The 16,664-nt window shown below is 39.3% G+C and overlaps 1 protein-coding gene across 1 annotated transcript; it reads right to left on the minus strand.

Moving 5' to 3' along the window:
• Positions 1 to 1,329: 1,329 nt before the first annotated feature.
• Positions 1,330 to 15,649, minus strand: pitrm1 (pitrilysin metallopeptidase 1). Its single transcript, XM_014410204.4, has 27 exons — positions 15,371 to 15,649; positions 14,451 to 14,556; positions 14,080 to 14,186; positions 13,818 to 13,969; positions 13,334 to 13,448; positions 12,210 to 12,306; positions 11,415 to 11,575; positions 10,094 to 10,220; positions 9,841 to 9,929; positions 9,395 to 9,523; positions 9,073 to 9,186; positions 8,445 to 8,541; positions 7,979 to 8,113; positions 7,510 to 7,648; positions 7,253 to 7,369; positions 7,033 to 7,162; positions 5,367 to 5,487; positions 4,976 to 5,052; positions 4,722 to 4,887; positions 3,468 to 3,568; positions 3,227 to 3,347; positions 3,069 to 3,119; positions 2,803 to 2,915; positions 2,504 to 2,626; positions 2,227 to 2,372; positions 1,753 to 1,855; positions 1,330 to 1,643 (listed from the first exon to the last, which is right to left on the minus strand). Exons 1-27 carry the CDS (start codon positions 15,415 to 15,417, stop codon positions 1,550 to 1,552), a joined length of 3,078 nt encoding a protein of 1,025 aa, XP_014265690.3. The 5' UTR covers positions 15,418 to 15,649; the 3' UTR covers positions 1,330 to 1,549.
• Between the last annotated feature and the right edge of the window lie 1,015 nt (positions 15,650 to 16,664).

Genomic DNA, 16,664 nt, shown 5'->3' on the forward strand with positions numbered 1-16,664 from the left:
ACTTTAAATACAAAAAAGTTGCAAAAAATAGTTTACAACAACAGGAAATTTATTTTGAGTGTCTTCATAGTTTTATTTTGGAGATACAGCAATTTTTATATACTGCAGGAAAAACAAAAAAAACAATCCTATGATGCAAATTTGCAAAGAAAACAGCAGGTGCATCAAAATAAACTATTTCCAGCAGTGCAATTCGAGTTCTAAGCATCCCAGCAACTATTCAGAAAAGTATAGAGTCAAACATGACTTATAAAAACACTAGTATAAGTATAGTATAGTATAGTTTTTTACTTAAGGCCTACAAGTAAAAAACTACATTTTCCGCAAAAATGACATCACTTCCGGTTTCGGGCAGGAAATGCGATAGTTCGAGTTGACGTCTTTTTCAAAGTGGGAAGTGTTAGGAACAGCTGATGGATCGGCAAAGCGTGTTTCTGGAATATTATGTTTTTGTTCCTGCAAGCGCTTTTTATGCAATTTTTGCAAAGCTTTATGTGGAAGGAAACCGTGACCGAGGACAAGCTGATGGCATAAGATGTAAGTTTCATATGCAAAACAAATTATTGCGCTAGCTTAGCGGTTCAGGTTCTACAGGGATTTAAAAATAGTTACGCAAAACGGAGTGTGCTGCTCTGACCGGCTTTAAAGGGTTAACAATAACAATGTATTGAATAATGACTTTAAAAAATAATATAAAATAGTGTGCAAATACTGATAACAGTGCAAATGTTTGCAATATAAGAAATAAATGAAAAATGTAAACATCTATGTTTAGTCAACTTTGCAGTGTTGCTCAGTGGTGCAGCTACTACATCGTAGCAAAGTTTACACACTATGTCTACTTGATCCATGTCTAACTCCGCCAACCCATAATGTTTCCACACCACTGAAGTTTTTTTTTTTTTTTACCTCTTTTCAACCAACGGCAGTCACTCTCCTCTCCAAATAACTTCTGCTTAGCTTTCCGAGCTTCCCTCGGGTCCTCTTAATTGTTGTGACGCGTGTTCGAAATGGAGAGCGGTGCGCTTGACTTACCACACGGAGCAGCGCGAGAGTAAAGCATGAGGGAGGGTCTAATAATCGGCTCAGTCATTTTTAATGATCGTTGAAAGCCCAGATCGTAATCGTGATTAAAATTCGATTAATTGAGCAGCCCTACTAGCCACTGTGCTGCCCACTGCCTACTGTTAAAACTACCTTTAAAGTATTTGAGCCCAGGCAGAAATATTACACAAATATCTTAAATACTGGACCAATTAAGTCAATATTTGGGGAAACTAATTTCTTTCCCCCAGGAATAAAGTGTTTTAATGACTCACCAATGACAGATTTTGTATTCCAATGTCATGATGCAGCATTTAATTCTAATATGTACAAAACAGAATATGAATAGGCAGTAATACAAGTATTTCAAATGGCAGACACTGATTAGGTAACTTTCTTCCTCTTTCTTTTGTGCGGTTCAGCTTTCTTTTTGCCACCATTTAAAACATTTCTGAGATAACACTTGTTCTTTGGATGACCACTTTGAAAATATCTACTGACAGTCCTATTTTATAATCCATGAAGGATCTTTTTTAATAACGTCATTCTCTGGGCCCAGAATGGCAACGCCACATGTCTTCTGACCAGCACTGAGGTACCTGCAGAAAAAAACGAGGGATTATTTTGCGGGCATAAGAAAGCTCTACTTGTTGTAAATAAACAGCAGCATCTTGACAAATTGCATTTTGCAGGATTGGTCAGTTTTACCTTTCAGCCACATCCACTAGGTTTTTATGGTCAACAGCAAAGAGTCTTTGTCTGTGACTCTGCTTCATCTCGTCCGTGACCCCACTGAGGAACTGACCCATGCCTGCACCAAAGACAGAGTCACAAGCTTTGCATCAGAACATAAAGAATGCTGAAATTACAGCTTCAGCTAAGGGATCCATTCGCTCTATAAATTCAACTGTATATTATTACTTCAAGTCTAAAATGATGCAAAATAGTTAAAGATGGGGGAAGGTAGCATGTGCACCACACTGGCTGTGAGAGTCTGAAGGCAAAGTTCTGTACAGATGCATAAACACACACAAAATTTACTCTATTATGAAGCCTTTTTGAATATTTACAGATTCATTCTCATGCAAGGACAGAATGTGTTAAAATCCTTTAAAGGTTTGATGTAAACTGATCCAGGCAGCTGCTTTCAGGGAACCTCTCATCACTCAGATGGCACCTCACCTTTGTCTGCGGGGGCCACAGGTGAGTCCACCGCTGAGAAGACTGACAGTTTGGCTTCGTCGATGTCTTGCTGGGTGAACTTTCCTGACTTTGCCCACTCGATACCGTTACCAAAAGCAGATAATGTCTGCACTGTGTTTGGATCCCTTGGACACAGAAGAGACAACACATGAGGTCAAAACTCTCCGAAATTCTTATCATAATTTGAACTTTCAATGTTTCCTGCCTTCCTTCCCTATTGATACACAGTAAACCTTTGTATTGAACTTCTACCCACCTGTAAGAGTAAAAGGTGAACAGGCCTCCTCCTATCTTGGCCCCGCCTCCATAAGCTCCGCCTTTCTCACGGATCTCTCCATGAAGAAACTTTGCTGTCATCATCCTGGCTAAGATGCACAAACTAATGAAGGAGTAAAGAGAAAGTGTTTACTGCATGCAGTTATTACAAATGCATAACTGAGAAAAAAAAAAAGCAACACATTTTCAGTAAAATTAAGTAAAAGAACACACTAAAGCCGCCATAAACTGTGTTACAGTTATTTACCTGCTGCTAGCAGGATGTAATGATATCGTTACCTGGCATAGTCCTTGTGGGAGAAGGGCACTGCGCGAATACTCTCACTGACAAAGTTGACAGGGAAAGGCATCTGAAAGAAAGTCTTCATTGGACATGGATGGAAGGTTGGCTCCTGAAAAATGTAAAACCGCAAATTAATTTAATTCTAAATCAGAAATGGATTACTTATTGAATTATGAAGATGTTAATTGTAACAAAACAATTCTTCAAAAATTGATCAGTGGATTAAGAAAGAAATAAAGAAAAATGTAACTATTGAACCTACTGATATTAGTTTTCTTCGTGGGCCATTGTCATCCAGAGGGTTTATCGGCTTCTGCAATAAACACAAAGATTAAAAAAAAAAAAAAAAAAAAAATTGGATTGATTATAACAATGAATTAATTCATTTACACATATTTTGTTTTCCCTGTTCAACTTCACCTCAATAATATTTGGTCTGACAGGTTTGCGTTCCTTTCTGTTCTTAGCCACATCCTTTATAAAACCCTCCAAGTGTGCCGCTGCATCAGATACTTTCTCTGGAGTTGAGTTGATTGCACATCTATATGGACACATTTAAAATAAGAAGCGTTGAGTGCCTGATATTTCACTATTTTATAGTTCATTATTTACAGTGAAATAAAGATAAAGTCTACATATAGCAGGTGTATTATGGACCCACCTCATGTTGTTTGGGTTGAAAAGGTGTATTTTGAGCCTGGGTAACGTTCGGATGATTTGGCTGAGGTCTGCCATCGCAGCTGTTCTCTTCATAAACGTAACCTGTTGTTAGAAGATGAAGTATTGGTTCCAAAGTATTGACACCATCACATCTCTACCCTTTGTTGCAGAAATTTAAAATAACATGAATAGTGATTTTAAACATACAGTACATTTTCTTTGACACAAGACACTGTTGGATGGAGTTTGGAACCAGGCCCGGGGAGCGTGCCTGAGGGCGAGCGCCTAGTTGCTGGGACTTAGTTCATGAGGCCTGGGCGGGCCTGGCCCCGAAAATGCATGGCTTGGTGTTGAACCAGTCTCCTGGAGAGGGGCTTGAATCTGTCTGAGTCTGGAGTTGCCCTTGGTGAGAGGCAGTAAGCTGGGGTGGGTATCTAAGTATCCCCTCAGCTTGCTGCCAATATGTTGGGGTTTTTCTGGTGGATGAGAGGATTTGTTCCTGGCGCCTTCAAGACAGGAAATAGGTCCTGACTGTCATCTGTAGTCCGCAGGCTGATGATTGCCTGAACATGGTCCATTGCACTGAGCTGCAGCTACAAGGTGGTTGGTGCCTGTGGTGGTGGTAACCCCCGAACCAGATGGTGGACACCTGAGGTGGAGGGAACCATTAGGTTGAAGAAGGAATCCTATCCGGCTTTGTTAGCCGGTGGGACTTTGGAGGCAGTACTTAGTAAGTACTTAGTGATGTGGACACAGTACCGGTCAGTCGAGGTGAAGAGAGCTGAACATAAAAGCAAAGCTCTTAATTTACTGGTTGATCTACATCCCTACACTCGCCTATGGTCACGAGCTTTGGCTAATAACTGAAAGAACAAGATTGCAAATACAAGCGGCAGACATGAACTTTCTCCGAAGGGTGACTCAGACTATAGCCAATACACTTCCACATTGAAAGAAGCCAGTTGAGGTGGTTCCCTGAGTCAGATGCCTCAACCACCTATGTCCCACTGGGACACACTGGTGAAATTATATCTCTCAGCTGGCCTGGGGACACCTTTGTGTTCCCCCGGACATGCTAGAAGAGGTGTCCGGGGAGAGGGAGGTCTGAGGATCTCTGCCTAGGCTGCTACCTCCACAACCCGGCCCCGGATAATTAGAAGAAAATATAAAACAAACAAATAAACAAGCAAAGCAGCTTTGCGGATAGCTGGATTTTTCTGAAAGGTTAAGCCTTTATTAAAATGTACAAAGATACCTGTTCCATCCCACCAAAAGTCTCCTGGAGGTCTCCAGCTGGAGTGAGGTGACGACCCGCCCGAGTCATAGCATACAGGTGACCTGAGTATGCGATACTATTGGCCAACTCCTGTGCTGACTGCATCACCAGCACCCTCAGGCGCTCCTCGTCATCAAAGTGAGGGCTAAACGACAAAATAAGACCCATTAACTGACAGTTCCATCTGTTGGTGTCGCTAGCAGTGGAAAATGTAAAAAGCTGGGAGGAGTTACCTGTTGAATATGTCGCTCCACAACTGAAACATGTGAGGAAGATTCCTCTCCAGGCACGAAGAAGATAAGAGGATACCCTGAAACAGAAGGTAGAGATCCAGATGTTCAACCACAGAAAGGAAGTGCTAAGAGCTCACTGAAGTGTCTTTAGAGATAAAGTCTTGGTCTAAAGTTTAATTCTATCCTTCATGAATTATTTGATTATTTATTATTATTTTTCATTTGTTATTTCTTTTCAGAGAGGCCAACAGATTCAGTTCATGCCACTGTGCACTGTGTAAAAACACAAGGAATCAAGCTGAAAGCTACTTTCTGTTTTGCATTTTGCACACAGCAATGATCACAGATAGAAAGGTGTTATTGGCTTAAAACACACTTAGCTGGCACTGACCTGCTCATATGTATCCAGCTCGTTGCAGTCAGTGATGACCTGAGTGGAAACAGACATGCCCCCTGTCCTCAGCTCCATCTGCTGGGCCTGCTGCCTATAGTCCAGAGCTCCACAGCCCATCCTAATTAAACAGACAAACATATGCGGACACACAAACAGACATTTGAAAAATCTTTAATACTCCATTGTGCAATCCATTTGGCATTGCATCACAGTCTGATAATTTTTTTTCAACAACCTAATCTTTTTTTATGTTTTCCACTGTGATTACACCACAGCACACTTACCTTATTAAGGTCCCCAATAGGGATGGGTACCGGTGTCATGGCACCGGTTCTGACATAAACGGTAGTAACCAGACCGAAAAGCAGCGCACATTTCGGTGCTTTTTTTTTCCTGAGCTGTGATACACTTTTAGCCAATCGTTTTACGTTTCCGAGAATAGTAGGCGGGGCCAGGTACGTACGTTCTGTTAGCGCAGAGCTACAGATTAAAAATGTCCAAGGCGAAGCGGTTAAAAGTCTGGCTGTACTTCACAGCAAAATATGCAAACTCAGCAGCCTGCAACAAGTGCTTTAAGCTGATACTGTGATACTGTCAAAGGAGGTAACTCCTCAAATCTCATGAAACACCTGGCGACGCATAGCGTTTTTTTAAAAGCCGAGAAATGCGCCGTATTTGATGGCAGCAGCAGCCGTTCTTCTCTGCGTGAGTAGCTTAATGTTGTTCTTGTGTGATTTACGTTTAGTAGGCTAACCACGTTATTACATTAATGCATGTAAGGTGAACTAGCAAACATCATCATAGCTACATGCGGCTGTCTTCTTGTTTGATGGCAGATACTCCCTTCACCCTGGCCAAAAAGGCTAAAATGACCAAAGAAAAAGTGGAAAACAGTTAAAGATGAGAGGTTTTTGGACAAAGTTTGTGTTTTTTCCATTGTTTAAGCACTGCTTCCAGCCAAGAGTGATACCATATATGCCCCATAGCTGCAGAAAAGGCTAACATTGTTATCTTTTTACAAAAAAACAGCTGAACATGAGAGGTTTTTGGACAAAGTTTGTGTTTTTTCCATTGTTTAAGCACTGCTTCCAGCCAAGAGTGATACCATATATGCCCCATAGCTGCAGAAAAGGCTAACATTGTTATCTTTTTACAAAAAAACAGCTGAACATGAGAGGTTTTTGGACCAATTTTGTGTTCTCCATTCTTTAAGCACCGGTTTGAGCACCGTTTGAGCACCGGCACCGTTTCAAAAGTACCGATTTGGCACCGGTATCGGATAAAACCTAAACGATACCCATCCCTAGTCCCCAAAGACTGTGTTCACATGAGTCAACACCAAATATTAACAGGCAAACCAGAAAACCCAGAAGAGATTACCAGCTCAGTGCTAAACTGGTTTTCAAATAACATTTGAAAATAAAATAAATATTCAAAGCTGAAAAAGAATTCAAAGATCAGCTTCAGTCTGTAGTATTAATCAGCACAAAGTAATCCAGAAAACTTGATAAGTATTTCATTTGGAAATATTTAAAAGTATTTAAAGAATGATGTATCAGCAGGAAGAGACATTTACCAGGACTCCTGAGCGCTAATCCTTGCTAGTAAGCACCGCATTTCAGATTCATCTTGTTCTGGTCTTGCAGACCAACAGGTTACTCACTTGGTAATAACACTGCAGAAGAGCGGGACGAAAACCTTGAGGTCCTCTGGAAGGGTGTTGAGATTACACAAAGCTCTGAAGTACACCAAACCATTGGTGGGCTGCTCACAGTACTGGACCGGAACGCCTCCTATGAAGAATGAGAAAGTGCTCTATATACAGTTTATATAAGACAACAGTTTTCGTCACACGCTCTTTGTAAATCAGCATAGACTCACACCTGCAGTGCTTATTTGAACAGGAGTGATGGGTATCGTTGGCTCGATGTCGGACACTTTGAGTGCTGGCAGGCAGGAGACATCCTGGGTTTGACTCTGAGCAGCCAGCAGCTCCAGACCTTTCCGAGAAGAAAAATCACATTATACTAACATCTACTGAATGCAGACCTGTCTTAATATACAATGCTTCAGGTCGGTAATATTCAGTTTAACAGATTACACCCACGAGTGATCAATCTTCTGGCAGTTCAAATGTTACCTTTCTCATAGATCTGCTTTCTGTCGCTGTCAGAAAGAACCTCGATTTTCTTCTGAAGTTTCTCCTCCTCAGCTTTGGCCTGTTTCTCCAGGTAGGACTCCTCTGGGCTCATTGACAGAGTCAGTCGGTGTGTGTTCTCCTAAAAACCAGTCAATGACAATTAATCCGAGGTGGCATCCTTTGTTAGCAAATACCTGCTCTGCATTATCCTTGTTAAAGCATTTATATATTTATGTTATATGTTTTTTCATTTGTTTCACGAAAGGACTCAGGAAATGTTTTTTGATACTACAACATAAGAAATAAACTGTCAACTATGAAACAAAGTATTTTATTATACTCTCAGCCTGTAACTGTGCAATTTATCTTCCCAACAATGTTAAATAGTAAAGCCCTGAACCTGTAAGTAACATAATTTAATGAAGACATACAAACAAAAAATATTTCAAACACTATGTGCTTAAATCACCTTAAAGTATTGCCTGACTTTCTCCTGGAGAAAGCGAGGGTTTTCCTTCAGGGCTTGTCTGAACTTGGCAACACTGTCACTGATCTGCAGCAGCTCCACCGGGTCCCCATCATGGTTCCACGATGAAGCTATGTACTAATAACATAAGATGAATAAAGGTTTTGGTGAGGAATTTACTAGGATTATTTACACCTTATAATATATAAAACTCTTAAACACTGTACCAAAGACAGCCTCCCAAAAAATAACAACAGTTAAATTCACATTCTTGATTTGTACAGAATTTAAACGAAAAAACAGGGGAAACAAACATTCAATGTGAGGTTTTATGCAAAATGAACACACACTAATAAACACAGCACTGCAAAGCCATACTTGGACGTAGGCGGTATGTTTTTACAACTACAAGTGCCCTTGTAGTTGTAAAAACAAAATAAAGGTCACAGATAAACAACAGTAAACTCACCGAGGCCAGAGACAGGCCGAAGTTTGTGGTCTGATGTTTAATCTGGATCTCAAGCTTATGGATAAGAGCCTCAATCCTTCTCTCCTCAAAGCCATTCCTTTGTTAAATGACAAATGTGAAAATTATTCTTTGGCTTCTTCCTTCTTTCCTGTTTTAGCTTTTTTCAACAATTAAATCTTAAGTCATACATATGCTTTAAACCCTACAGTAAAGATCCTGCTGTATTCTGTCGCTCACTCTGTGCAGAGAAAGTAAAAGTCCTGAGGTATAAATGTTACAGAAATATTGGTTTTTCAGTAAATACAACAAGTCTGTCATATTTTGTAAATTGTAACTTATAAGTGGCAAAGCTGTGCCTCCTCTCACTGCTCACCAATGGAACTAAATGCTTAACCAATTCGTGAACACACTCAAAAAACAAAACAAAAACATTAGAAAGACCCATGACTTTTATTTTGCCCAGTAAAAAATTGAAAAATTGATTCCAGCATACAATGTTTTATTTGTTTTCCTACATTTTTAAAATCTGCTACATAAAGTGCAAGATAACAGTTGCTGTATAGGCTTTAGTTTGTTACGCCAAAGAAGGAAATTTTGACAAGAGAGGAGACTTGATCAGGGAACTTACTCTATAATTTTATCGATGGTTTGGCTGATGATCTGCTTCACTCTCTCTATATCCTCCTCATCAACTCCCTGCAGTCCGATACTGAACGACGCCTCTTTGGTGCTGCCATCATATCTGCAGGATGCAACACTTGTATCAATACTCCACAAGTACATGCAGGTTATGGATGCTTAAATGGAATTCTTGCGTAACAAGTGGTAAGAGAATTTGTGAAGAGTAAGTAGGTATACAGACCCAAACTGTATGCATCAGTTATTAAACTTCCAACAAAACTGGTGAAATTAAAGGTTTGATGTGGATGTTATAACGCCTGCACACATACCCAACAACAGAAGAGAAGTCTGTTCCCAGTTTGGGTTCGATGAGAGATTTGTAGAAGGGAGAGTTTGGCCCAGAGATCATCAGAGAAGACAGCAAGCTGAGAGTGAGTCCTTCAAATGCATCAGTGATGCTAAAGAGAAAAACAACAATAAGAAAAAAAAACACCCATTTTTACTGTCAGGAACACTATGGGAGAGTCAATGTTGAAACTTTAACAGGAACTTTCCTTAATGTGTGAAGCACTGTGTCACAGTGGGTTCTTATGGGTTAAAATGGCTCTTGAAAAATTATCTACAAAAAGGACTATATAAAACAACCTAATTGAAATTAAAAAAAAAAGATCAACTCTAAAAGAGGAAGAAGTATGTGGGGTTACATCTCATGTTGAACTGATTTTTAGCAGATATCTCTACAGGACACAGCAGGAAATAAATGATATAATCTTACTCTCCCAGCAGATAGCTCACACACACTGTGTTCTGCTTGTTTGGATCTGGAGCCAGAGGATCAGGACTGCAAGTCACATGGTCCTCTTTCTGGGAGAAAAACATTCACAAATCAAATATTCAACTACCTTTTGTAGCAACTAAAAGCATTCTTTGAAATGATAAAAGAAACAGAACTTTGTTTATCTGATTCAAGGCAAAATAGATTATCACTCCAACACACTGCAGCAGAGACACGCTTAATGTGAGCTTACAGGACTGGTCCAACGTGGCTGAGAAGGAACTTCTGTTTTCGGGTCGATGCAGGCAAACTTGGACAAAGCTTCTTCTTGAATCTGCTTCAGATGAGGTTCTAAAGGCAAATCTCCATAAGTGAAGAACCTAGATGTAAGAAAACATTTAAAAACAAAAATCTCGTTTGTTTATAGGGCAAGATATTCTAATGTTCCCAGTTCACATTTATTTTACAAAACAACCCCAAAACGCTTCAACCATAATTAGTCATATTTAGGGATGGGTATCGTTTAGGTTTTATCCGATACCGGTGCCAAATCGGTACTTTTGAAACGGTGCCGGTGCTCAAACGGTGCTCAAACTGGTGCTTAAAGACTGGAGAACACAAAATTGGTCCAAAAACCTCTCATGTTCAGCTGTTTTTTTGTAAAAAGATAACAATGTTAGCCTTTTCTGCAGCTATGGGGCATATATGGTATCACTCTTGGCTGGAAGCAGTGCTTAATCAATGGGAAAAAACACAAACTTTGTCCTAAACCTCTCATGTTTAACTGTTTTCCACTTTTTCTTTGGTCATTTTAGCCTTTTTGGCCAGGGTGAAGGGAGTATCTGCCATCAAACAAGAAGACAGCCGCATGTAGCTATGATGGTGTTTGCTAGTTCACCTTACATGCATTAATGTAATAACGTGGTTAGCCTACTCAACGTAAATTACACACGAACAACATTAAGCTCCTCACGCAGAGAAGAACGGCTGCTGCTGCATCATCATCCGTCATCATTTCTGCTACACTGGCAGGGCTAGGGGCCAGGACTCTATTCTTCGTGTTTTTGGGGGATATTGCTAACTCCAGGTCCGATAACTGGCAACCCACGCACAGTAGATGTGCTCGGTGTGAGGTCTCGCAGCAAGCTATCATACGGCGCATTTCTGGGCTTTTAAAAAAAACCCGCTATGCGTCGCCAGGTGTTTCATCGGATTTGAGGAGTTACCTCCTTTGACAGTATCACAGTATCAGCTTAAAGCACTTGTTGCAGGCTGCTGAGTTTGCATATTTTGCTGTGAAGTACAGCCAGACTTTTGACCGCTTCGCCTTGGGCATTTTTAATCTGTAGCTCTGCTCTAACAGAACGTACGTACCTGGCCCCGCCTACGATCCTCGGAAACGTAAAATTATTGGCTAGAAGTGTATCACAGCTCAGGAAAAAAAAGCACCGAAATAAAGCACCGAAATGTGCGCTGCTTTTCGGTCTGGTTACTACCGTTTATGTGACACCGGTACCCATCCCTAGTCATATTCTTACAGTAACTCTGGATGATTTATGCATGTGCCTATTTACCTTGCGTTGCTGGGATGGTAGTGTGTGGCATGGAATTGTTTAAGTTGCTCCCATGTAAGGTCAGGAATGGCCAGAGGTTCTCCCCCTGACACCACAGAGTAGGTATGGTCAGGATACAGTTTGTTCTGGAGGTGCTGGGCGTACAGACGCTCATTGTCTGACTGTAAGTACACACAGCAAGAAATATTATTCTAAACTAAACATTTATTACAAACATTTTCTGTTTTTATAAATGAAAAAGCTTAAAGTTGGTTTGCAGCAGGCACTCTGTTAATTTTGAACAAAGTCATACTTCTTACTCTTTTTTTTGAGTCCACACACAGACACAGTGTAACCCTGTCTCCAGTGTTTTCTTATCATCCACCATCTTATCAGTTCAAGGCTAAACGCTGTTTATTTACACAGTTAAAGTGCCAGAGTGACAATTTTTATTAGACAAAGAAAAAAAGGAGTGCTGTTCAGAAGAATTTATTACTTTCCTGCTTTTTTTCTTCTTCTTCTTCTTTTTTTTTTTTTTAAAGTTATGCAGTCGTTAAAGGCTTCTGTAAGTGTGAACTGCCTCAAGCAGTTTTTATTGATTTTTTTTAAAAAAAAGAAAGAAAGAAAAAGTCATATGAAAGTAAAGTATTTCTCTTAAGTATGAAAAAAGAAATTGAAAAAAAAAAAAAAAGAGTTGTTTACTTTGCATTTGATGGAGAGTTTGTAACCGAAAAGTACCCGAGGTGGGGAAAAAAGAGCATTTATGAAAATATTATATTCTATACATTTAGAAGCTTTGTGGCTGTGTCAACTTACAAAAGCACCCTTCATTTCATTAAACACCACTCCTTTAAACATTAGAGGGGAGTTGTTATCTGTGGGGTCTTCATTCTCCAGCCTCCAGCCTTCCTGCCTGGAAAATAAACCACAGACAATCAGATCAGACAGCCAGGCTTTCTTAGCTGGCTCAACAAAAAACCTAAAACCCCAGTCGGTGATAACAGGTATTATATTGGTGGTTATTGGTTTTATCTTTGAAGCTGGGCTTCCTGCTTCTGCCTGTGCTCACATAAAAACTAGGGTTTCATGAGACATACGACTGAACAAAATAATCACTGAGTGACACCAAGTTCAACCAGAGAGGTGATGATGATGATGATGACGACAACTGGTAATAAAAATCTGTAACGAACCAAGAATTAACAGTAAAATGTAACCTTGTTGTAAAGAGAATAAGAGATTACTGCTGCAGAGGTTTCATCACATAGAGCGACAAAATTAAGATTTTAAATTTAACACTGAGTGAAGTCGCGCTGCTGTTTTATTTCTCAGGTGTCGACAGCACAAAAGAAATCTGAAACTTTAAACTGAATACATTTAAACATCAAAGTTTACTGTCCCACAGTCTAACAAAGGAACCGCCCAAATCACTTCAGTTTGTCTTCAGATCAAACAATGTCTCATACAGTTTGCCCTTCTTTAACTTCTTTAAGTGATTTTTGTACGGTACACTTTATCAGCTTGTACATATGAAACATATTGTCCAAGCACAGACTCTACATTGTACCTAAAACATGCTGTAAATAAAAGAATTGTTGAAAACATGGCACTTCTGGACGACTTCAAACTAAAACTTGGTGATTCATGCTGATTTAGCCAGATAAATAACGCCACTTTGCTGACACAGAAACCTCAGACTTTAATAGCTTAATGAGGCTGATTGACTTTAATCTAACTTTGTAGTTCACCCCTCAGCTATCTTCATTTCATCAGAGAGAACAGATCGGACACACAATCTATACTTCTCATCACTGAAGTGCCACAATAACGGCATCATATCTGAAAATAAAACTTGTTTACCGTTTTGCACTTGATTGCAGTACAAACTTAATTGCAGTTACACTCGTAAATGTAAATACGTAACGATGATCTAAACTCACCAGAAATCCTGCTCTCGTAAACAAGGAAAAAAAACTGCATCCAGATACACCGATAGAAGATTCTGGAAGTCCTTCCCATTTTGGGTTGAGAACGGATACATGGTGTAGTCACTGGCTGTTTATCAATAATGGGAAAGGTCTCATCAGAAATGTGAGAAATAACCAACAATCATTTAGAATACCTTTCATTTTCTTTTGAAGCTGAATGATAAAATAATGACTGGTTTTTGATTAAATAACCACTTAGCTTGCACTTCTGAGAATTAACTTTATTTGGTGCATAGAAACACTCATTGTTATTATTTAACGCAATAAGTAAATATAAAAAGCATAAATAACATAAATTAAGAATAAATATAAAAATCCAAATGTAAACACATTACAGTGCAAGAATTTACATGACTAATGAACAAGCTTTCACAGCTTTTCTCTCGTGGACTTGTAGGTCACACAGTCAATTGACGTCCAAGTTATGCTTCCATACCTGTGAATGCATTCATGAAGGTGGACAGCGACCTATTGAGCATCTTGAAGAAGGGGTCTCTGCAGGGATATTTCTCAGATCCACACAGCACTGTATGCTCCAGGATGTGTGGTACCCCTGTGCTGTCCATGGGGGTTGTCCTGAACTGGACACTAAGGGAGAGAGACTTTAAGTATTTTTAAAAGGCTAGATTGTTTTTACGTATATAGTTTTGTTATGACTTGAGCAAAACAAACAAACAAAAAAGCCCCACAACGCTAACCTGAAGAGGTTGTTGGAGTCATCCCGTGCTGCATGCAGATACTGAGCTCCAGTTTTATCGTGCATCAGCTTCACTGCTGTGAGAAACAGGTCAGGGACCGCTACAACCTGGGAAGGAACAGAATTAGTAGCTTTGATCACAAATGGTTTGAGAGCAGGTTCATAAAGGATCATAGCTCACAGCAAGATAAATGGAAGTTCAGTCAACAATAAAAGAAATGTCACAACAGATCTCTCACATTTACCTGTAGAGAACAGTTCCACATTTTTGAAACACGTCTTAAAATATTTTACAAGCTAACCCCACATAACTTAGTTATACTGCATTAATGTCACCTAACAGAGTCAAGCCAAAATTTAAAGTGTTCCTACTTCTTTGACCGTAAAGCCGTGGATCTTCTGCCCCGGTTGGTACTGAAGGGCTCTCTCTCTGGCTGAAGTGCTCTTCAGCCTCCATGTGTGCTGCTGTCCATTGAAACTTAAAGAAAAAAAGGAGTGCAAAGTTTAGTAGGTATTTTTACAAAGAATATAAAATATATCATACAAAATAATCATAATACATAATTTAATAATGGTTATTGTGGTTTACAGTAGATGCCAAAGTTTCAGTTATGATGTTCCTCTGAAAATGTTGAGGTTAAAGGGCTGGACTGAAAGCCAATGCCCAAAGAAAAACTCTGAATGACCGTCAGAAAGCCTGGAGAACTACTGCTCAAGAAACATTAAAAATGCCAAGAAGGTATAGTTACTTGGAAAAAAAAAACTATAAAGAAATGAGGGATGACTCAAGACTTTTGAGCACTATTGCACTTTTTTGGGACTTTTTGACCATATCCACCATGTCTTTTCAGACATGCCCACCCAGGTAAGAGTCTAGTAAGACAATTTCCAGTTGGGACCACAGGCAAATACTAATCACAACAAATCTCAGAATGACTTGAAATGGTACAACACCTGTGCCGGCTCATAGAAAGCCTTTATCAAACCCTAAATTAGCTATCGTTACCCGTCACTGGAACAAAATGCAGACATTTAACCTCTACTACAGCTCCTAAAGCAATAATAACTGATTACTGGCTATAAACAGTAACGCTAACTCTGAAGCCATAGGTTCTCATCATTGATTGCATCAGCTTTTTCATCAGTCTTGTTTCTACTATTGTATATAAAGTAACAATATTTCAACTACACATCAAGGTTAACACTGTCTTTCTGTCTAGACAGAGTCGACAAAACACACACACAAAATTCCCTAATTAACGGTTAGCTTCAGGACGTCTTGGAAAACTCACCTTAAGTATCGAAGTTTCTGGAACACTGACTTCGTCTGTCGAAACATTGTTACTAAATTAAGTTACTACCCCTACCCTTAAAGTGCCCAGTTTTAAACTTACACACACTCCTACGGGTTAATTGTCATTATTTGACTGAGCATCCTGTGCCGTCTGCTACCTAACATGCCGTGTGTAGCGGTGCCGTTGACGTTGAATGGGAACGTACACGTAAAAATGGCTGCGACACCGGCGCGCGTCGCAGATCTGACAACAGGTTTCTGCTCGATTTCACCGATCCTACAGCACTGCAATTCTACAGTTACCGACTGAGCAGTTTTTACCACGCGGAAAGCTGAACATTCACCTCGAAGCGTCCCTGTTTGTGATTGGTCAACGTTGAAGAAGAGGAGCTACAATTGGTTAAGCAATGTAAGGTCTCCGAAGTTACTAAACGGTGACTAGAGGGTTTTTTGAAGGACATTTAAAAACGATCTAATTAGGGACTTTATTTTTGTTACAATTTGTAAAGAACAACAATCTAAATAACGTCATTCCGCTCTCTAAAAGTTTATTAAACTTTAAAAACAAAACACAAATACAGTACAAATTTATATTTAATGTAGTTACAAACAACCTCCAGCAGATGTCAGCATAAGATCGCATTAATTTGACAAAAGATAATTCTCTTCGAGCACGTTTGTATTAGTTTTATCCCCACCCCCCTTTTTTTGTAGCACTCATTTCAAAAAGGTAAACTGTGATTAAAAATGCAAATGTACAATTTTGCTTTCAAGCAGTGCATACACAATCTGACCCAATATTTATTTCAAACAATATTAATGTATATATTAAAACACAGTTTTTAAACCTATGTTGCTGTCATGTTTGCCATGAAATTGCAAAATGGTTTCACTGTAGGAGAAAGCTTGAACACGAATAGACCTAAATAATCTCTGTTATGTTCATCTTTGTCAAAATAACGATTAAGTTACTTTATAGCAGACTATTAATCTTTTTTTTCTTAAAAAAATCATCATGACAGTTGTGCGACTGATTAACGGTCTGTTGTGCCTTACAACTGTGTTAAAATTCCTTTCGATCATTGACATGCAGAGAGTTTTTTGCACTTAAATCCAAGTCTGAGCTGGCTGCAGGATTAGAAATATTTCATCACCATGCTCTATCTGCTTTAGGTTCATTTAATTTTTTTCTAAATTACAGAGTATTTCTTCTTCAGTAGTTTCACAGTAAAAAAAAAAAAAGAACTGTAAAGTTGCCAGTGCTCTATAGCCTATATAAATAGAGTGTACAT

The sequence above is a fragment of the Maylandia zebra genome, linkage group LG18 (assembly GCF_041146795.1).
Source record: "Maylandia zebra isolate NMK-2024a linkage group LG18, Mzebra_GT3a, whole genome shotgun sequence".
NCBI lineage: Eukaryota > Metazoa > Chordata > Actinopteri > Cichliformes > Cichlidae > Maylandia > Maylandia zebra.